Source organism: Vipera berus (genome assembly GCF_964194415.1).
Source record: "Vipera berus genome assembly, chromosome: 4".
In the NCBI taxonomy this organism is placed as follows: Eukaryota; Metazoa; Chordata; class Lepidosauria; order Squamata; family Viperidae; genus Vipera; species Vipera berus.
In genome coordinates, this window is record NC_138206.1 from 86,888,973 (window position 1) to 86,912,455 (window position 23,483).

General features: G+C 39.7%; 1 protein-coding gene across 1 annotated transcript in view; it reads right to left on the minus strand.

Annotated features, from left to right (window-relative positions):
* AFF3 (ALF transcription elongation factor 3) overlaps positions 1 to 23,483 on the minus strand; it is a gene marked incomplete at both ends in the record, with an annotated part of 268,945 nt that overhangs the window by 144,969 nt on the left and 100,493 nt on the right. The window contains one exon of the mRNA XM_081326388.1: positions 787 to 831. Coding sequence (XP_081182514.1) covers positions 787 to 831 — 45 coding nt within the window. The remainder of the gene's footprint in view (positions 1 to 786; positions 832 to 23,483) is intronic.

Below are 23,483 nucleotides of genomic sequence, written 5' to 3' on the forward strand. Positions count from 1 at the left end.
CGATTAACTGGTCAGTCCTAGAGGAGATCAACCCTGATTGCTCTTTAGAAGGCCAGATCCTGAAGTTGAAACTCAAATACTTTGGCCACCTAATGAGAAGGAAGGACTCACTGGATAAGAGCCTAATGATAGGAAAAATTGAGGGCAAGAGAAGAATGGGACAACAGAGAATGAGGTGGCTGGATGGAGCCAGTGAAGCAGTAGGCGTGAAGATGGTACAGGACAGAAAGGCCTAGAGGAACGTTGTCCATGGGGTCGCGATTGGTCGGACATGACTTTGCAACTAACAACAACAACAACAACAAAGAATGAATGAATGAAAATTAATTATTAAATGTAACTCATTAAAGACTGAACAGGCAGTAGAAATGGGTAAACGTCTTAATTTTAATTTTGCACAGTTTCTCATTTCTTTAATTCTTTTCACATTGTTTGTATATCAATTTCCAATGTTAATTCAGGGCCCAGAATTATTATGCTTTATATTCACTTTGCAAACCTGATATTCTTTTTTTGTACAACAGTTTCAGTTAATTTTACTCACTGAATATTTCATTAACAGCTTAGGTGAAGATATAGATCTGTGTACAAATTACTTGACTGGAGAACCTAATCAAGAACAGAGAGACCTGTTTTACTTCACATGTTAATTTTCAAACAGTAAATTAGGAAGGATTACATTAAAATGCAATTTAGATTTATTTAACAGAAACTAAACCATTTTTCTGACTAGCATCAAAAAAGACACAATCTATGAAATAATTTAAGAATTTATTTTGGGCCTACCTGTAAAATTTCTTCAACACAGTCATCATCACCGCCCCCACTGTCCTGTAAACAAAGAGGAAATAGATATAAAGTTAGAATTAATGATCATCACACATGAATACATGCCTTATGCCAACATGTATGTAACGCTAGTGGATTCCTTACATCTGGAAATCATGGCATTTTTCTTTCATGTGTTTTAAAATAGAACAGCATACTTATTATTCTGAGACAGTGAATATACACTTATTACATACAGGGAGTGCAGAATTATTAGGCAAATGAGTATTTTGACCACATCATCCTCTTTATGCATGTTGTCTTACTCCAAGCTGTATAGGCTCGAAAGCCTACTACCAATTAAGCATATTAGGTGATGTGCATCTCTGTAATGAGAAGGGGTGTGGTCTAATGACATCAACACCCTGTATCAGGTGTGCATAATTATTAGGCAACTTCCTTTCCTTTGGCAAAATGGTCAAAAGAAGGACTTGACAGGCTCAGAAAAGTCAAAAATAGTGAGATATCTTGCAGAGGGATGCAGCACTCTTAAAATTGCAAAGCTTCTGAAGCGTGATCATCGAACAATCAAGCGTTTCATTCAAAATAGTCAACAGGGTCGCAAGAAGCGTGTGGAGAAACCAAGGCGCAAAATAACTGCCCATGAACTGAGAAAAGTCAAGCGTGCAGCTGCCAAGATGCCACTTGCCACCAGTTTGGCCATATTTCAGAGCTGCAACATCACTGGAGTGCCCAAAAGCACAAGGTGTGCAATACTCAGAGACATGGCCAAGGTAAGAAAGGCTGAAAGACGACCACCACTGAACAAGACACACAAGCTGAAACGTCAAGACTGGGCCAAGAAATATCTCAAGACTGATTTTTCTAAGGTTTTATGGACTGATGAAATGAGAGTGAGTCTTGATGGGACAGATGGATGGGCCCGTGGCTGGATTGGTAAAGGGCAGAGAGCTCCAGTCCGACTCAGACGCCAGCAAGGTGGAGGTGGAGTACTGGTTTGGGCTGGTATCATCAAAGATGAGCTTGTGGGGCCTTTTCGGGTTGATGGAGTCAAGCTCAACTCCCAGTCCTACTGCCAGTTTCTGGAAGACACCTTCTTCAAGCAGTGGTACAGGAAGAAGTCTGCATCCTTCAAGAAAAACATGATTTTCATGCAGGACAATGCTCCATCACACGCGTCCAAGTACTCCACAGCGTGGCTGGCAAGAAAGGGTATAAAAGAAGGAAATCTAATGACATGGCCTCCTTGTTCACCTGATCTGAACCCCATTGAGAACCTGTGGTCCATCATCAAATGTGAGATTTACAAGGAGGGAAAACAGTACACCTCTCTGAACAGTGTCTGGGAGGCTGTGGTTGCTGCTGCACGCAATGTTGATGGTGAACAGATCACAACACTGACAGAATCCATGGATGGCAGGCTTTTGAGTGTCCTTGCAAAGAAAGGTGGCTATATTGGTCACTGATTTGTTTTTGTTATGTTTTTGAATGTCAGAAATGTATATTTGTGAATGTTGAGATGTTATATTGGTTTCACTGGTAAAAATAAATAATTGAAATGGGTATATATTTGTTTTTTGTTAAGTTGCCTAATAATTATGCACAGTAATAGTCACCTGCACACACAGATATCCCCCTAAAATAGCTATAACTAAAAACAAACTAAAAACTACTTCCAAAAATATTCAGCTTTGATATTAATGGGTTTTTTGGGTTCATTGAGAACATGGTTGTTGTTCAATAATAAAATTAATCCTCAAAAATACAACTTGCCTAATAATTCTGCACTCCCTGTATGCCTTTTTTCAAAAATTGTAAAAGACAAGGATTTTTTTTTAAAAAGTATTTTATTAATTTTCTATCATTACAATTTGTTAGTGCTTAATGAAAAATGTGTTGTCTGGACTGATCTTTGCTTAGTCATAAAAGTTAAGTTATTACTCTTTATCTCATTTTTCCAGCCACTGATGAAATAGGTTCCATGTCTGAAACTATTCTGTGTCTTCTTTTTCTTTGATTCTCAATATGAGTCTATCCATTTCCACACAGTGCAGTATCTTCCTAATTATCCGTTCCACCGATGGTGTTATCTTATTTTTCCAGTACTATGCAAATACAATCCTCGCTGCTGTTAATTCATATAGTGTTAAATATACATTTTGTTTATCAAATTTTTCTGGTATTATGCCTAATAAAAAAACTTCAGGTTTAAAATCTACATGTTTCCCTAACATCTTTTCTAGCCAAGTATTTTTGTCCAAAGTTTTCTTACTTTAACACATGTACACCACAAGTGGTAATATGTACCAGGATTTTGATTACATTTCCAACATTTACTAGACATATTTTTAAATATTTTTGCTATTTTATATAAGTTTTCTTTATACAAAGTAGCCATTGACAATTTACAGTTTCTTTTCCAAAGATTTTGCCATTTCTCTAATTCTATGTTATATCCAAAATTTGTTGCCTATATTATCATTGTTTCTTTCACCTGTCTTCCATTTCTAAATTCAATAAAAATTATACAATTTTTAATCATTTTTTCATCAGAAGTCAACCACCTGATCAAACATTGTCTGATCTTTATAAAAACCATATATTTTAACATCTTTTTCATACCTCGATGGCATTTGCAATTGGGGCCACCCTGATAAGTCAATGCCCAGATCTTCTAGCTCATTTAGATTTTAATTTTCCATTTATATTCAGAATATCCTTATATGTTAAAGTTTTTCCCCAAATTTAACTAAATTTGGATGAGCAAATGCTTCCATCGTTGATAGCCATCCTGTGATTTTCATATAAATTTTTGGTTTTATCTTTTTCCATACCGATAATAATGCATTTCTTATATAATGGCTTTGAAAATATCTATGGGTTTTATTCTTCTCATACCATAAAATGCGTGCCACCCAAGTTGTAAGTCATGTCCTTCTAAATATAACCTTTTGTTTCTAAGGGTTATCCATTCTTTTAGCCAAGTTAAAAGATTTTTTTCTTTTTGATGGGGAGTTTAATCCATTTATATTCATTGAAAGAATTTTTCTTTCTTTCTCCATCTTCTTTACTTATATTTAGGTCTTATTCTCCTAGTGGTCCTTTCCTGTCTCTGTTCTTTTATCACTTCCTCTCCTTCTTGATCTGTATTTTCTTTTTCTTCTTAATGGTGCAGAAGCTGGTTTTTAAGCAGTTTTAGTGAGATTTGGGACACTCATTTTTATTTTTATTCCTCCCCAGTGAGTCTATCATCAATCTGTTGTGCCCCCTAGAAGGTATCCTTATGTGCAAAAGAAAGCAAATCTCATATTCAATACACCATTACACATTTTAAGTTTAACATCAAGTTGTATAGTTCTTATAGTTCTTGTATAGTCTGCCACTAAAACAAAAGTTTTATAGTCCAGCTTTGTTTATCAGTATCAGGTCTGGAGGGGAAGTTGCAAAGTCTGCTACAGCCCTGGGACCAGAATCCAAGAATTGTAGATCAAGCGATGTTTGTAATCCAGAGTGGCCGGCAGGCCTTAAACAAATCAGTAAAACCCACCAAACCAGGAGTAGTAAAAAACCATATTGTCCTTTGTCTCTAAATGTTTCTTAGAATTCCAGATAAACTGACGTTTGTAATCCACAATGAACGATACGTTTCCATATGCTCGATGATAGAGTATCACATAGAGTACCACATAGTCTTGTTTCTTTCTGTCTTCAGCTGTTTATTACAGTTCTAAAAGTTTTCAAGGTCATCCAGTTGGCTGATTATCTATGCCTGGGCTCTACAGTATGCCAAGTCTATCCTAGACATTGCATATTGGAAAATTTTCCCTCTGTTTCACCACTAGATGTCACTCTCTCCCAAGTAATAAAGATTTAAATCAAAAGTTATTCATAAGATTAGTCTCATCCTGCTATTTTTCCAAGCACAATTTAGTGGTTTCCACAATTGTTGAACTTTACCTAAACAATGTCTTTATATTAATTCTGGTTTATCATTCTGTATTCTCTGTTCCCATCATTCTTAAGGTTTTCTTCCTGCTGCTTTTGTTTCTCTGGTAGGGTGGGGAAAAAATCCCCTTCCTCCAGTCATACCTGGGGAATTCTTACCTTTGGGGAATTTATCCGTTCCAGGGAATAGTGTTAAAAAGTAGTAGAGAGGAAGATCCAGTTCCAAGACACAATGTTACTAATCCACTCGTTAGGGCTAATCTTTGCCCTTTCCGACTGTCAGTAGCTCTTGGACAGATCACATAAGTGCAGTCTGTCTTTCTTCTGTCAGTTTGGAGGGGTTTCCTCAGATCAAACTGGCTGACCATCGTCTGCCCATGATTGATGACAGTTCCCTCCTTTGTTGCCACCTCTCCGGGGTGATTTTTGGCCCTTTAGGGGCCCTGGCAGAAAGAAATCAGCTGTGGGGTGAGGAGCTCCACTTTCCCCACATCAGTATTGCTATGACGTCAAGCCTTCCAAGGAAATTTTTTAAATGTTACCTTTTTTTCATCAAGTATAACATCGGAAATATCATGATATGCTCTTTGCCAAACACCATTTAAATTAAAAGTGTCCTACCACAGGATGCCCATAATCCACTGGGGACTTGCTTACTATAATAGTCATTGAAATTAAATGACTACTATGTAATTTAGTGTCATGGATATTAAACAGGAGATGTTTGGAGTTAAATAACACTTATGTGTACTGACACAGTCTGCCAAAACAGTATTGGAAATACTCAGAATCCTGCTTTTAAATGAAAGCAACAATTCAACTGCAGATGAAACTAAAAACAGCATGAAGGATTTTTTAATTCATATGGTTTGGTGTAGTCTAGCCATCTCCATTTTGGTTTTAATTTATAGTACGCATTAACACAATTTGGCAGGTGGGGAAAAGATCTAAATTAAATTTTGTTATATTCCTATTATCTGAAATTTGTCCTTTTATGAAGAGCTTTGGCTTTATCAAGCCTGGGGCTGAGCAAACAGGATTCATGAAGACTAAGCCAAACAGGCATGAGTAAGAGAACATAACAGGAATTACATCATAGTAATAAGCAGCAAAATTCATTATTTATTTGCAGTTACTGCATCCAGAGAGTCATTCAGTGACCTTTTTAAAAGTGACCTATAATCTGCTGGGCAGGAATGAATCATACAACCATCTGCTTTGGAGTGCAATCTGAGGTGCTGGTTATTACCTAGAAAGCCCTGCACAGCATAGGAACTGGTTACCTAAAGCAGAGGTCCCCAACCTTTTGTGCATCAGGGACCAGTTCTGTGGAGAGAGGTTTTTCCACAGACCGGACGGTGCGCGGTTTTGTGTGCTGCCTGTATCCCACAGATGGGGCTTTGCTTGTTTGTGCAGACCGATTGTTGGCATGCCGCAGCCCGGTACTGGTCCACGGACCAGGGGTTAGGAACCCATGACCTAAAGCACCATCTGCCTTCCATATTCTCTGTCTGGATGGAACAACTGCCCAGAACTGTATGCTCCAATTCCCTCCCATTAAGCAGGGATGCCAGAGAGGAGCAAGTCTGATTTTCTGCCCCAGCACCTATTTTCTGAAATACCATTCACCTACTTTGTGCATTTTCATATATGTACTTTGGAGTCATTACATATTTGCCCTTTTCCCAATTCTAAATGACTGGAAACCATGAAGAGCAGAATGTAGTATGCAGCTTCAAGACTTTCATTGCCTCCAATTTTGTCCCTCCAAACCAGCAACTCCTCCTTGATGCATTAAAAAATAAAGAAAATAAGATCTCTACTATCAAGCCTAATAAACAACCTAACATTCTCCTCTTAACAAGGCCTGTATGCAGTGGTGGGATTCAAATATGTGAACAACTGGTTCTCTGTGTGGATGCCACTTCCGGAAGACCATTCTGGACCTGGGCAACAAAAAATTAGCTAACGGTTCTGCCGAACTGGTGCAAACTGGCTGAAACACACTTATATTAGGATATTTTTAAATTCATGCAATATAATTAAACTTATTACTCAGCTGTGCTGTAATAACATGTAGCATTATTATAGGGATAATAGTAACTAATTTTTAGGAGGAGAGAAAAATGTTGATAATTTATTATAGTAAAGTTGCTGTTATGTTTAACCCACACTGTTTTATATTAAGATATAACAGTTTTTTAAAATTTTATATTATTTATATATAGTTTATAAATTATATATATTTTATAAAAATAAAATATATTTGTGAAATATTAAAAAATATAGCAATAACAAAATGCACTAGTGAATTGTTTTTTAAACTTATTATTAAATCTAGAATATATAATTTTTCTATATTTTCTATATATATTTTCTATATTTTTCTATTTTTATAATAATAACATATTTCAAAAGTAGATAAAAACACATATCTTAAATGTACCCCTTAACATCAAAATGATAGGTTTCTTTCATTTATGTAATATATTTTACCTTGTCAAATTTGTAGAGCCAGCTATCTCTACAATGACTCTTGGTGGCATACAATAAAATCAATACTAAAATATCTAAAAGAAAAATATCCAAAAGAAAAAAACACCCATTCTAAAACAATAAAACACAGTGGACCTCCATACACTCTAACCCTTTATGATCTGTGGAGTTCAACCCTCAGAATTTCTGAGCCAGCTAGGCATTCTGGGGGTTGAAATCCACAGGTAGTAAAGGGGGAATCGAATAGGAATCGAATAGAATTGAATAAAATTAAATAGAATAGAATAGAATAGAATTAGTCACTTTAAATGTACACTATTCAGCATACATTAAAATGAAATTTTGTTGCATTCAGCTCTCAAAAAATATCATCATGCATATACCCACATACACATATATATGACACAGAGAAATATCATAGTCTAGTTTGAATGTATACATAAACATGGCAAAAAAAGGAATCCTGCAAATTTACAAGATGGATGGCATAAGGAATAAAGCTGTTAGAATCTGGTAGTTCTGCTATAAATACTTTGAAACCTCCTCCCAGAGGGGAGTAACAGAAACAGACCGTGAAGTGGGTGTGTGGGGTGTCTAACAATACTTTGAGCTCTAAGCACATAGCACTTATAAGCAGTATCCTGAAGAACAGGAAGTGAGCTTCCTACAATCTTCTCAGCTGTCCTTACACTCTCTGTATGGACCTTCTATCTGAGGAACTCCCAAACCAAACAGTGATGCAGTTTGTTAAAATGCTCTCAGTTGTGCCTCTATAAAAAGTGGCCAGGACAGAAGGAGAAAGATGTGTTCTCCTCATCTGACACAAGAAATGCAAACATTGGTTTGCATGCTTCACTAAATATACCGTATAAGAGATTATCTGTACCTCCAGGTACCTAATACTATTGACCACTTCCACAGCTTCAGCCTTGATACAAAGTGGAGTATGACTGTGCCGGCTCTTTCTAAAAATCAACAATGGTCCCCTTTGTTTTATTAACATTCAAAACCAGGTTATTTTTATTGCACCAGTCCGCCAAACCTTAACCTTCTCCCTATAAGAATCTTTGTTATCATTTTGGATAAGACCCACCACTGCTGTGTCATCTGCATACTTCACAATATGATTAGTAGCTGACTTAGCACATCAAGGTGAATAGTAATGGACTCAAAACACAGCCCTGTGGGGAACCCGTACTCAAAAGGATGGAATTGGAAACTTTTCTTACAACTCGCACAACCTGAGGCCTATCAATAAGGAAGGCAAGTATCCAGTTATGTAAGGAAGTATTAAAACCTAATAGGTCCAGTTTGTTCACCAAATGCTGAGGAACGATTGTATTGACTGCCAAACTAAAATCACCAAACAGCATTTGCATGTAGTATTCTCCTACAGGTGTGCCAAACTAAGACAAAGCACACAAGAAAGTGCATCATCTATAGAGCAGTTCTTCTGATAAGCAAACTGTAATGAGTCAAATGTAGGGAGAAGGCATGAAACAATGTAGTCCTTTACCAATGGAAGTGAGTGCAACTGGACGGTAATCATTAAGGCATGTAATTATAGATTTTGGGGGGACTGGTACAATGATTGCAGTCATTAGTTGCCCACCATTGCTCTAACCCAGGACTGGAGGAAAGAATCAAGTTTTCCAGAAACTTTTAAACATGGCCAGAGGGAAGAAAGCAGATTCTTTTATTTTATTTTTTTGCTGGAGAAAAATTATTGTGCCACAAAGCTTGAATATTTATTGTTCTAGCCAGTTTTGTTCCGAACTTCAAGATAAAAATTAATTCAAAAGCTTATTGTCATGATGGTTCTGCTTCTTAGTTAAGTTCAACTGTTTCTAATGTCAAAGGAGATGTTATAGCTTATAACAATAATCAGGGCTTTTTTGTCATAGAACACATGGAATGGCGTTCCGGCACCTTTTTTTGAACCAAAGATCTGGTTCCTTCTAAGCTGTCACTGTGAATCCAGGTATGCCTGCAGAGCGATTTTGCAGACCCCCAGCAGCCCGATCTGGGCACCGGAGGTCTCAAAAAAGCCTCTGCCACCTGGATCTATGGCTGCAGAGTGATTTTGTGCCCCCCCCATGGCTGATTTGGGCTCGGGAGGCCTTTTCCAAGCCTTCAGAGCCCAGATCCATAGCCGTGGAGTGATTTTGCAGCCCCCCAGTGGCCTGATCCGGGCTCCGGAGGCCTTTTCCAGGCCTCTGGAGCCCAGATCGGGCCGCTGGGGTGCCGCAAAATCACTCTGTGGCCATAGATATGGGCTCCGGAGGCCTTTTCCAAGCCTCTGGAGCCCTGATCCAGCCACTGGGGTGCCGCAAAATTACTCTGCAGCCATGGATCCAGGCTCCAGAGGCTTGGAAAAGGCCTCTGGAGCCTGGATCGGGCCGCTGGGGGGCTGAAAAATTGCTCCATGGCCATGGATCCGGGCTCCGGAGGCTTGGAAAAGGCCTCCAGACCTAGGATCAGGCGGCTGGGGGGGCCGCAAAATCACTCCACAAACATGGATCTAGGCTCAATTTCACAACTTCTGGAGGGAGGTTGCACCTCTGATTAATTGTTCTGTCAGGAAATTTCTCCTTAGTTCTAGGTTGCTTCTGTCTTTGATTAATTTCCATCCATTGCTTCTTGTCCTGCCTTCAGGTGCTTTGGAGAATAGCTTGACTCCCTCTTCTTTGTGTCAACCCCTGAGATATTGTAACACTGCTATCATGTCATCTCTCGTCCTTCTCTTCATTAAACTAGACATACCCAATTCCAGCAACCGTTCTTTATATGCTTTAGCCTCCAGTATCCTAATCATTTTTGTTGCTCTTCTCTGTACTCTTTCTAGAGTCTCAACATCTTGTTTTAAATCGTGGTGACCAAAACTGGATGCAGTATTCCAAGTGTGGTCTTACCAAGGAGTTATAAGGTGGTATTAACACGTCACATTTCATGGAAAGAAAATGCCAGATGCACATACTTTCCCTTCCTATTATGGGATCTCTACATCCTAAAAATAAAAACTGTCACTGTAGTGTATCATGACGAGGAGGTGCCTTCAGGGGCAAGAGTTCACTCCAAGTCATCTTCTTGTTTACCAGTAGTATGCTTCTTTTTATAGGCAAAAAATATTGAAGTTCCTTCTTCCATTTCATACAAGATCACATTATAAGGAAAAACACCAGATCCAGATTAGTTCTGCTTATAACCACACATACTATGTGCGTCTGTGTGTGAATTGATGTACATTTACCAATGAGCAGACATATTGAATTAAACAGGCCTTTCTTGTGAATAAGTATCTAGGTTGGATAATAATAATAATAATAATAATAATAATAATAATAATAATAATAATAATAATAATAATAATAATAATAATAATAATAATATTGCATAAATGTGTTTCATCTGTTTTTAACCTTCAAATGCTCAATAATGACTTTAATACTGTATAAATACATACACTCATAACAAAATACAATGTATGGATTGTGCAAAAAACAGCTTTGTGAGCAAGTCCTAGACGTACAGTATGAGAATTGAAATCCCAATAACAAAAGGAGACATTATGAAATAAATATAGCAATATAATGTAAACATAAAATGCACTGATCGAGTTATTGAAATTGCTTAGTTTGATTAACTGTGTAGGCAGATTGATATGACAATTAATTTTTTTTGACATTTTTGTAAAATAACAAGTAGAATAGAATAGAATAATAACTATTGTCACCTTCAATGTACACTAATTGGCATACATTAAAATGAAATTTCGTTGCATATAGCTCTCAAAGGATCATCACCTCCAATATACACTATATAAATATGACAAAAAATAAGTACAGAATTATGCATATACCCACATATATTATATGACACAGAGAAACAACACTCTAGTTTGGGTTATGTATACATATGCATGGCGAGAAAAATGAATCTTGTGAGTTTATGTGATGAACCTGCATAAGAATAATCTTTATTAATTCTTAATTCTAATCCTGAATCAGGGCTTTCCATGGAGACTATTAAAATCTGCAAGATGGCAATCATCACAATTTAAGCCCCACCCTTTTGTGAGCAATCACAAGGGCTTCAATCACAACAATGTGTTAGCCATCTTGCAGATTTTGACAAATCACTGTAGATGTACCTGCTCTGAATCTCGGGCATTTTTTTTAGAACATTATCATCATAATATATATGTGAGCTGAGGCAACCCTGCCTGAGATGCTTTCTATTCTGAAGAGAAATAAATCCAAACTAAGCTAATTTGTGTACAGCTGCCAGTAATATAAACAAACACTGGTTAGAATTCTTTATACAGAGATGCTTTTGCATTTCATAGTTTAAGCAAGTTAATAAGCAGGTGTCAAAACTCTGAATTAATAATCATAGCAATAAATAGCATTTACTTCTGATAAATAAATAAATAAATAAATAAATAAATAAATAAATAAATAATAAATAGAAGTGCTGGTATAAAATGTTATTAGGCTACAGAGATTTTCTTTTGTTTCAGAAATAAGTTTTGTTCTTCAGCAGTGTCATTCATCATCCTAATAAGCCCTCCATATGTAAATTAAATAGCAAAGTTTGATTCATTCAAATATGTCTTTGTATTGTGTTAGATCATTTTTTAACATTTATTTCATTCCTTTCACTGCTGAATAACTCCATAGTATTTGTATAATTTAAGGATTCACTTCATACCCTGGAAATGTTTTGTCATTAGTCCTTATTCAGTTTTGCTTTCACTGTAAAAATTTCATTTGGGACTGTAGTGCACAAATTAATTTTAGATCCACCCAAATTTCCAGATAGATGTACATCTTTTGTGTTTCTTTTAAACAGAAGTGTGTGTGTATGTGTGTGTGTTTTAAAAAAAACATGCATTGTCCTTTTGTACCTTTCCCCCCAAAATTAATTTCAATGATTTTATAGTTAAATATGTACAATTAACTGAAATGTCAAGTACTTTCATGGTTTTTGCAGAACAAGATATTATTTAATTTTCTGATGGTAGAAAAACCAGAGTCTTATTGTATGTTTGTGTACTTTTGGGTAAAAAAGCATTTCTTCAGTATTCAGTATTCAAAATTTATCTAGCCCTCCTGGCCAGGTAAAGTTTTGTATTTAAGTTTGCTGAAAGTAGTGCAAAGAACACATATAATAACATTTTTCCAGAGAACTGGAAAATGTATAAGCATTTAGCATATAGTTATCATTTAGTATGTCATTTTTAAAAATTTAAAGAAAAATAAAGACAAATTTACATTAAATCCAAAACAATTTAAGATTCACATTTTGCTTATTTAGCCATACATGAAAAGGACTTTAAACGCTGCTTGCATTTTTACTATGTGGAATTTAGACAAAACCACCCAAACGTTCTGAAACAAATGAAGTTTAATGTAGTGAGTTTCTCCAGTTATCCATACATTCTGGGACTTTATATGATACCAACGTACGTGACTAGAAATTCATGATATATAAATTGGTCCAATTCAATTGAAATAATTATGTTCAAGGAAGTTTTCAATGATGTACATGCAAAAAAATTCTGACATAGGCTTGATGTTCAGAATGTGGCCCATAATTGTACCGAATATTTCCATGTGATTGAATTTTCCAGTTTATTTCAATGAGTTCTAGAACTATGTTTATAAATTATACCTACATGAAGCAGAAGCTGACCTTTTATGATTACAAATAAACACAAAATCATTTGGTTTAAGGAGAAATTGTTATTAAAATTCAGTATTATTGGAAAACAAGGAAATATAAAATGAAAAACTGAAACACTGACTGAATAATGTAGTATGTAGCATGTAAGGACGGGAGTGTAATGTATTGGCCTTATATGTTTAATTCACTTGCTTTATGTCTGTTTGCTTAATGGCTGACCTACTTTCTCTGTGTGTTATGTAACAGTTGCTGGTCTGAGCTACACTTGCTGTCTCCAGTCTGTTAAGTAGGTTTGGGGCAGGAAACTGCTACTTTAAACCTATTGGTCGCCGCCTAGAGGCCAACCGTATAAATAGCTGCACAGCAGCTATTAGCTTGCTTCTGTTCTGTCCTGACTTAGAATAAACTTGTTGCTGTTTGAACACTTCATCTCGCTTAATGCCTTCAAGAACCGAATACTTAATACTGGTGACAAGGATGGGATGTGCTGCTTCATTGTAAGAGCCTGAGGCACTAGGGGGTGAGGCCAGCACATAGCCTGGTAGGAACTACGTTCCCCCCCTCGGTCTATCTAGCAAGCCATGCTGGAGACCTCCACGCCCTAAGGATCCGTCCTAGGGCCTACGAAGAAGCCAGAAGCACAAGGCAATGCGAGAAACAAGCATCAAAGACTACTCACCATGGTGAAAGTCGGGAAGCTCAAAGAATTCGATGTGACACACCCGGAGAGATGGGCGCCCTACAGTTCCCATGTGGAAAACTACCTCTGTGCCAACCAAGTTGGTGAAGATGGGCTGAAGGCTGCAACTCTCCTTTGCATGTGTGGCCCAGCCACCTTCGATATCACCGAGAACTTGGTCGCCCCTGCGCCGCTGGAGTCCATCACCTACGTGAATTTGAAGAAAAAGTTCCGAGACCACTTTGAGCCGAAGTTATCTGTGATAGCGTGGAGGCATGCCTTCGAGCAACACGAACAACCCAGCGAGTCAGCAACAGAATTCATTGCAGCCCTTTGGCAGGCGTCCCGACTATGCAATTTCAGTGATTTGGAAGAGAGACTAAGAGACTGCTTAGTCTGTGGACTCAGGAACCGAGAGCTCCAACAAAAACCTTTTGCTAAGGAGACTCTCATTACAAGAGGCCTTGAAGGATGTCATGGTAGACAAAGCCTCCGGAGGGGCTGTTAAGGCAGTGCGGCCCTCCAAAAGTGCGCCAAACACAGAAGCCGTCCACCACGAGGACGCCGAGCGGATGGAAGATACCAACTATGACTACGAAGTCGACAAGCTACAGAGGCACCAGGAGAAGGGACCGAGGCCATCTGACAAGGCAGTCCTGTTCCCTAGGTGCATGGGCTGCAGAGGCCGCCATCAACATGTGGAATGCCAATTCCAAACTGCAACGTGCAGGGCATGTGGAAAACCAGGCCACATCGCCGCCGTCTGCCAAGGTTGCCAAAGGGACCGTCAGCCGGAAGACTCATATAGGAGAGGTACCGGGGCCATGGGGCAACACCGAATAGGGTTCTGCTCTAACCGTAGGAGCGTGTTCTGCACTGGTGCCCACCGATCCCTTAAGCAGAAGCTGCGACTACAAGTTGAGCTTCAGGGAGTTCCATGTAAAAGGCTCAGCTGTGTCCATCATCTCCATTGGAACCTTCCGGCACATATGCAACCGTAGCAACAGATGGGTCAAACTTCGATCACCTAACATTTTTCTAACAGACTTCCAAAACTCCCGAGTGGTGGTCAAGGGTGAAGCCACATTTACGGTGAAGCTCAAGGCATTTACAGGTCCACTAGATGTTATTGTGGTGGAAGGCCAACACACGAGCCTCATAGGGCTAGATTGGTTTGATGCATTGGGCATTCAAGTAACCAGCATTCACTGGACACAGGCGGCAAACTTGTCTTCAGTCTGCCAAGAGTTTGTGGGTGTTTTCAGTCCAAGCCTGGGAGAGTACAAGAGCCCTACGATAGCCTTCAAGCTTGATCCCCGGGTAACGCCAATCCAGGTCAAGCCTCATCGAGTGCCTTTCGGTTTAAAGCCCAAAATCAATGCAGAGCTGGATAAGCTGGTCAGTCAGGGGGGTTTGCAGCCCATAGACAGTGGGGTGTGGGAGACCCACATTGTAACGCCACTTAAGGCCAACAGAGAAGTACGCATATGTGCCGACTATAAGTGCACAATTAACCGGGCATTTCAACAGCATGCATACCCAGTGCCAGTTGTCAGCCATATTTTGGCGTCTTTGCAGGGAGGCCGCGTGTTCACTAAATTAATTGGTGGAGCAGTGGGCTAATGCCTCCTTAAGTAACACCAGCTGCCTGCAATTAGTGCAGGTTCGCATCCCACCAGGCTCAAGGTTGACTCAGCCTTCCATCCTTCCGAGGTAGGTAAAATGAGGACCCAGATTGTGGGGGAAATTAAGCTGACTTTGTAATAATACCGCTTGGGGGGGCGAAAGCCCTAATAAGCAGGCATATACATAGAATGAAGGCTACTGCTAAGCTTGTAAGCCGCCCTGAGTCTTCGGAGAAGGGCGGGATATAAATGGAATTAAAATAAAAAATAAATAAATAAATAAATTGGCACAGGCCTATCAACAGCTGCCAGTGGACGAGGCCACGGCAGCCGCCCAAACCATTGTTACCCATAGGGGGGGCCTTCAAGGTCAAGCAGCTACAGTTTGGAGTGAGTATAGCCCCAGGGATTTTTCAGGGAGTGATGGAGCACATGCTCAAGGGTATTCTGGGGGTCTGCCCCTACTTTGATGATGTACTCATTGTTGGGGAGTCTACAGAAGTCCTGGCTGAATGGCTTAGAGCCGTCCTTCAGCAGTTCCGCGCAGCGGGACTTAAATTAAAAAGAGAGAAATGCAAGATTGGGGTACAGTCAACTGAGTTCCTGGGATTCCGCATCAATGCCGATGGCATCCATCCAGTGGATTCAAAACTGAAAGTGATTCAGCAGGCACCAAGCCCTAGGTCCAAAAGGGAGCTTCAAGCCTTCTTGGGCCTTCTTAATTTTTACCATGCATTCCTCCCCAATAAGGCTGCAGTGGCAGAGCCATTACACCGGCTCTTAGACAAAAACACTCAGTGGCAGTGGACCAATGTTCACAAAAGAAGTTTCCACGCAGTCAAATCACTGCTGTCCTCAAACTTGGTGCTCACGCATTTTAACGAAAAGCTGCCAGTTTGCATTGCATGTGATGCCTCCCCATATGGGGTTGAAGCTGTGTTGAGCCATTTGTCGGCTGATGGGAAACAGTCTCCCATCGCTTATTATTTGAGGACCCTGTCTTCTGCTTAGCGCAATTATGCACAGATTGACAAGGAGGCCTTGGCCATTGTGACCGGGGTTAAAAAGTTCCATGACTATTTGTATAGCCACCAATTCACAGTCTTCACAGACCACAAGCCACTCCTAGGGTTGTTCACTATAAACAGACAGACACCTCAGATTCTATCTCCTCGAATGTTGAGGTGGTCTATATTTCTTTCAGCCTACAGCTACAGGCTGATTCACAAACCGGGCAAAGAAATGGCCCATGCAGACAGCCTTAGCAGATTGCCCTTGCCACATAAAGTAAAGATGGCGGCGCGTATAGACGCTGCGGCTGAGAGTTCTTTGATTTGGAAACAGGGTTTGTTAGGTCGGGTTATTTACAGCCGTCAGGAAATGTTGTTCTACAGAAGCAGAAGTGGAAACTGTGTTGTGTGGGAGCAACTGCGGGCTTGCAAGATCCCAGAGATCATAAATTACCGGGGTTGGAGGAGGAGGAGGAGGAGGAGAGAACGGAAGCAGAAAAGAGGCTGCAGAGGACAGGGTCGAACGAAAGCAAGGATAAAGATAAGGAAGATAAGGAAACAACAATATAAAATACCTCTTCCAAGCATTTTTTATTCCAATGTGAGGTTATTGGTAAATAAAATTGACAAGTGGAAGCTGCGTGTTGGAGCTGAGGAAGACATCCGGGAGTGCTGTGTATTGCTACTCACAGAGACATGGCTTAATTCATCTATTCCAGACACAGCTGTTGAATTACAAGGTTTTACAACATATCGGTGTGACAGGACAAAGGAGTCTGGCAAGAAACAAGGTGGGGGAGTGTGTATTTTTGTAAATCAAAACTGGTGCACAGATTCTGTTAAGTTGGAGAGCCACTGTTCCCTGGATGTGGAATTTTTAATGATTAAATGTAGACCTTTCTATCTCCCTCAGGAATTTACAGCAGTAGTGTTAACGGTGGTGTATGTGGCACCAACTGCAAATGCATGCATGCCATGGATATTTTGTATGAAAACATTATTACTAAATTGAGCAAGTATCCAGAGGCAGTGCAGATTATTGCGGGGGATTTTAATCACACAGATCTGAAGCTGGTATTCCCAAAATTTCACCAGCACATTAAGTGTGCAACGAGGGGAGGAAATACTCTTGACAAGGTGTATACGAACATTAGACGGGCATATGAGGTTAAGCCTTTGGCACACCTTGGTGGATTGGATCATGTGTCCCTGCTTTTGACACCAGTATACACACCCCTTAGGAAACAAGTCCCGATACAAACACGGACTGTTACGGTGTGGTCTGAGGGAGCCCTTCAACAGCTGCAGGACTGTTTCCAGGAGACTGATTGGAATGTGTTTGATCATCAAGACCTGGAGATTTATACATCAACAGTCTTGGACTACATTAAATTCTGCACAGCAAATGTTACCGGGGAAAAGCATGTAAGGATGTATCCGAATAGGAAGCCCTGGATGACAGGGGAAGTTTGGTGATTGCTGAAGTCCAGGAACTCCGCTTTTAGAACTGGAGATTGTGTACTGTATGGTATAGAAAGGGCAAATTTGAAGAGGGGTATTAGGAAGGCAAAAGCTGTGTATAGAGGAAAAATTGAGGATCATCTGAGAAATCATGATACTAGACAAGTGTGGCAGGGGGTCCAGTACCTGACTGGCCACAAATCTAGTAGTCTATCAGTTGTAGAGAGCAGTGCTTCTCTGGTGGAGGAGCTGAATACCTTCTTTGCTCGATTTGAGGTGACACCAGCAGTGGCTCCAGCAGTGCTGCCAGAGTTATTGTCGTTACTTCCTAAAGGAAATGTTGTTAGAGTGGAAGAGGGAGAAGTGAGGCGAATATTAAAGGAGATAAATATGAGAAAGGCCATGGGCCCTGATGGAGTGGCTGGTAGGGTGCTGAGAGTCTGCTTGGAACAACTGGCAGAAATCTTTATGAAGATTTTTAATTGGTCTCTGGCCCAAGCCACTGTTCCACCTTGTCTGAAATCCTCTACTATTATACCTCTGCCAAAAAAATCTAATATAGATAGTTTGAACGATTTCCGTCCTGTGGCACTTACACCTGTCATAATGAAATGACTCTTGTCAATTTGCATATAAGGAAAAGAGATCCACAGAGAATGCGGTGGCCATGGCCTTACATGCTGTCCTGACTCATTTGGAGAAACAAGGGAACTATGCGAGATTGTTATTTGTAGAATTTAGTTCTGCATTTAATACTATTCTTCCACATAGACTGGTGCCCAAATTATTAGATCTGGGGCTCCCGCCATGCTTATGCAGGTGGATATTAGATTTTCTATCAGATCGTTCCCAGCGGGTCAGGATGGGTTCTCACGTCTCTGCGGATCTCAGAGTAAATACGGGGACACCGCAGGGGTGTGTGTTGAGCCCGCTTTTGTACATGCTCTACACATATGACTGTGTTCCCTATTACCCCAGCAATAAGATCATTAAGTTTGCAGACGACACAACGGTGGTTGGTCTGATTACTGCTGGGGAAGGGGAGTCAGCTTATAGGAAGGAGGTTGAGTTGCTGACGGAGTGGTGTAGGGAAAATAATTTATTCCTCAATTTAAAAAAAACAAAAGAGATTATTGTGGACTTTAGGAAATGCAAATCGAACATTCATCCACTTATTATTGAAGGGAATTGTGTGGAACAGGTCTCGGTGTTTCGATTTCTGGGAATGGAGTTAAGAGATGATCTGACATGGGGAGCAAACACCAAAGTTGTGATGAAGAGAGCACAGCAGAGGTTATACTTCTTGAGAATTCTCAGGAAGCATAATCTCTCAAAGGACCTGTTGTTCGCATTTTACCAGTGTACCATAGAGAGCGTGTTAACCTATGGTCTGTGTGTGTGGTTTGGGAGTTGTACAGTCAGGGAAAAAACAATGCTGTCCAGGGTCGTAAAGACTGCAGAGAGAATAATTGGGTGTACTCTTCCTACTTTAGATCAAATCTATGCCTCCAGGTGTTATAAGAAAGCTGTGGAGATTGTGCAGGACTGCACGCACCCTGGAAATGATCTCTTTCAGCTTCTGCCTTCTAGAAGGAGATATAGGGTCATAAAGACCAGGACCAGCTGCTTGAGAAATAGTTTTTATCCAAAAGCGGTTTTGGCTTTGAATGCAGCAGAATACAGTTTCTGAGAGAACGTCTGTATTTAGTTCTTAGAGTGTTAGAGTGTTTCTAGGGGTTAAATGTGTATATGTGGGATGGGTGGTATGTTGATATGTATTTTGTTGTTTTTGTTGGGTTTTGTGGGGTTGATGTGGATTTTTCGATTTTGTTGTTCTGTATGGGACAATGACAATAAAGATTATTGTATCATATCGTATATGGAGCCAGATCCAGCTCCGGCTGCATGCATTTTAGCCATACAGGATTTGCCAGAGTCTCCTCTCCATGCTGGAGACATAGCTGCTGAGACAGCAGCTGACAAAACACTTCGCCGCGTACTAACCCCGTTCACACAGAATGGGTGGACAAATGTACGGGGCCAGAGTTTCAAAGTTTCTTTATGAGAAAAGACGAGCTTTCAGCTCATAAAAGGTGCATCCTTTGGGGAAGTAGAATCATAGTCCCCAGCTCATTAAGGCCCAGGGTTCATCAGTCTCTGCATGAAGGCCATCCGGGAATAGTCCAGATGAAGGCACTGGCAAGGAGCTACCTCTGGTGGCCAGGGCTAGATAAAGCTATCGAGGCCCAAGTACACGGTTGCTACACATGTCAACAATCCAGACCGGAGATGCTGCAGGCCCCTGTCCACCGATGGGAGGAAATACACACACCATGGTCAAGAATCCACGTTGATTTTGCCAGGCTCTTCCAGGGACAGCTGTTTTTAATAGTGGTCGACAGCCACTCTAAATGGTTAGAGGTGGTACCAATTTCCACTATGACTACTGGTAGGACCATACAGGTGCTGAGGAAATTATTTGCAATGCATGGGGTTCCAGACGTCTTAGTCTCTGATAATCGGGCACAGTTCACTGCTTCAGAATTCCAGGTCTTCATAAGGCATGCCACATCGGCTCCCTTTCACCCGTCGGTCAAGTGGAACAGATCGTCTGCACAACAAAGGAATCCCTGAAACGAATTGTCACAGGGGATTGGCACCACAGGCTGGCTGATTTTCTATTCTGCCAGCACACAACACCCTGCACTGCCATGGGCAAAAGTCCAGCCGAGCTTCGTTGGGGCAGGAGCTTGATCACCAAACTGGACAGGCTGCACCCCAACAGAGTCGCCTCAGACACTGCATGGCCAAAGGTGCCAAGAAACTTATAAGTGGGTGACTGGGTTTGGACCCGGAATTATGGGCAAGGGGCTTTGTGGGTGGTAGCAAGGGTTGTTAAGGTGTCAGGACCACTCTCTTATGAGGTGGTCCTGGAAGATGGATGAGTCATTCACCAGCACATTGATCAGCTGCGTCAGCGGCTAGCAGATCAGTCGTTGGCTCAGGACTCCCAAGAGGAACAAACACAGGACCCACAGGACTGCAGCCCAACAGAGCAGCTTGCACGCTCTGAAAGAACTCTTGTTCATGGTGACGGGGGGGTTGGCCATAGAAGAGCACCTTCCAAACACAGAGACTGTTTCCACTGATCAGGAAAGACAAACTGAATTGAGAGACAGCCCTGCAGACTTCACTGCACAATTGGACTTTGGTTTGGGCCGACTGGGACTGGCCAGCCAAAGGGACTTGAGTCCATATTGGCCTTATATGTTTAATTCACTTGCTTTATATCTGACTGTTTGCTTAATGGCTGACCTACTTTCTGTGTGTATTATGTAACAGTTGATGGGCTGAGCTAGACTTGCTGTCTCCAGTCTGTTAAGTAGGTTTGGGGCGGGAAACTGCTACTGTAAACCCCTTGGTCACCACAGCAGCTATTAGCTTGCTTCTGTTCTGTTCTGACTTAGAATAAACCTGTTGCTGTTTGAACACTTCATCTCGCTTAATGCCTTCAAGAACTGAATACTTAACAGGGAGAAAGAAGCATGTTTCCACTTTACACAATGTGAGGTTTACCAACTGACATTCTAAGTCAAATGTAACGCAGCCTGCATATTAAACTTTTAATTAGATCTGAAGGTTAACTGTGGACAGCATATCTTTACAACAAAATACTGTAAAGCAACTTGTTATATTAAAAGCAGTTACAGGGATCATGCAGCAAGAATATTTTTTATGTTTAGCCCTCATAAGATGTGCACTTTTCTATGCTTGTATATGTCTACAAATAAATATGCATTCTGTTCAAGAAATAAATGTCTTGGGCAGGCATTGATGTTTCTGTATTTCCTTGTTCATTTTCCCTACTTGGTTGCCACAACTGTCATAAAACGTTAAGCTATTGCTGAGATGAATGTAATATGAAGTATACTTTAGGTTTTGTTATTTTTGTCTGTTCTAATTTGTCAGAGATTTCTTTGACTAAGACTTAGAACAATTATGAGTCAATCTACAGTATATTTTAAATAAAGCTGTCATTTTAAAAGCCTGGATTCCAGGTGAAAAATAGAATGGATAAAATACTGAGATACCACTTTGCCCAAGAAGCTAATAATATCTGAACAATGAAGCAAACAAGATAGCTAATCAATAGCCATCAGACTACTACTTTTATTCCCTAAGATCTTCATTTTCAACTCACTGAATATTATTACAGCAGAGAACTTGGACAGTCAATCTCCATCTAATGACACAAGATAAATAAATTAATTAGATGGTCATAAAAATGACAGTGCTGCATTGTGTCATGTCAACTTTTAAAAATATTACTCTTCGTGTTAATAACCATTCTAAATAAGAAAGTAAAGCAGCATATTTTATTGCTTTTATGTTTTTAATACACAAAATCAAATACTATTATATTTAGGGTATGTTCAAAGATTTTCTTTTGCTTTTAAGGAAAGCAACTTAATTCATACTTCTTGCACCAATAAGGTAATTGGAAAGTCAGGCTCCTTCAAATTTCATTTGTCTTTTATTTATCTCATTCTTATTTTAACGTATGTGTCTGTCTGTGTATCTAAAGAAAAATACAGTATAAAATATTCACCATTATGTACATTTTTATTATTTTAAGAATTATATAAGGCATCCATCTTAAGAAAACTTGGAGTGGGTCACAACATTGTTTGTGAAGAATAAATTAAAAATCATTGAAATAATACAATCCTTTATTTTAGAATATTATATATAAATGCAGAAATGAGACTTTCTGATATTCATCAGAAATATATATAAACTACAAGTGCAAATACATTTAATATTTAATAATATAGATCACTATAGTTGTAGTTTTTAATATATCAGAACCATTTCCCTGACAAATTGTTATTTTTCCAGTGTGTATCCTCCAAAAAAGAGGTATATTTGTGCAAGAAATAAAAGCTATAATACAAAAAAGGTACCATCTTTCTTTAAGCCATTGTATCTCACTTTTGCTTTCTTGAATATCAGTAGTATTTTTTGCCACTAGAAGAATGACAAGGGGAGACACCCCCACTTATGATACCAAAAGAATGAGGCATATTTCTTTCTACTTAACTCAGAATTTTCCTTATTGTAGTATTTCCTAACAGCATCAACCAATTTCTTACTTGTTTATCCAGATCTGAATGAATACAGGTAGTCCTCAACTTACAACAGTTTATTTAGTTTTTCACACTTACTGTATGACCACTGCAGTATCCCCATGGTCACGTGATCAAACTTCAGATACTTGGCAACTGGCTCATATTTATGACGGTTGCAGTGTCCTAGAGTCATGTGATCTCATTTTGCAACCTTCTGACGAGCAAAGTCAATGGGGAAGCCAGATTTACTTAACAGCCATGTTACTAACTTAACAATACAGTGATTCACTTAACAACCTTTGCAAAAAAAGGAAATAAAATGGGGCAAAATTCACTTAACAAATGTCTTACTTCGCAACTGAAATGTTGGAGTGAATTGTGGTCGTAAGTCAAGGACAGCCTGTAATAGTTTGAATTATTTTTGATTGCCAGACATACAGAGGTAGGCAACATGAGCAAAAGAACATATTTTTTGGTCCCTACAGTAGTATACTTGTGTTATCATCACCATATCAGCTGCCTCAACACACAAGGCTTTTTCTTTCTTTAAAAAGATACATACAATCTGCAATCAATGCCCCTCTGGTTTCTGCACAGGACAAACAAGGAAAGCTTTGTCAAAATGAATTATTAGACACAAATTTGACATCAGGTCTCCAGAGAC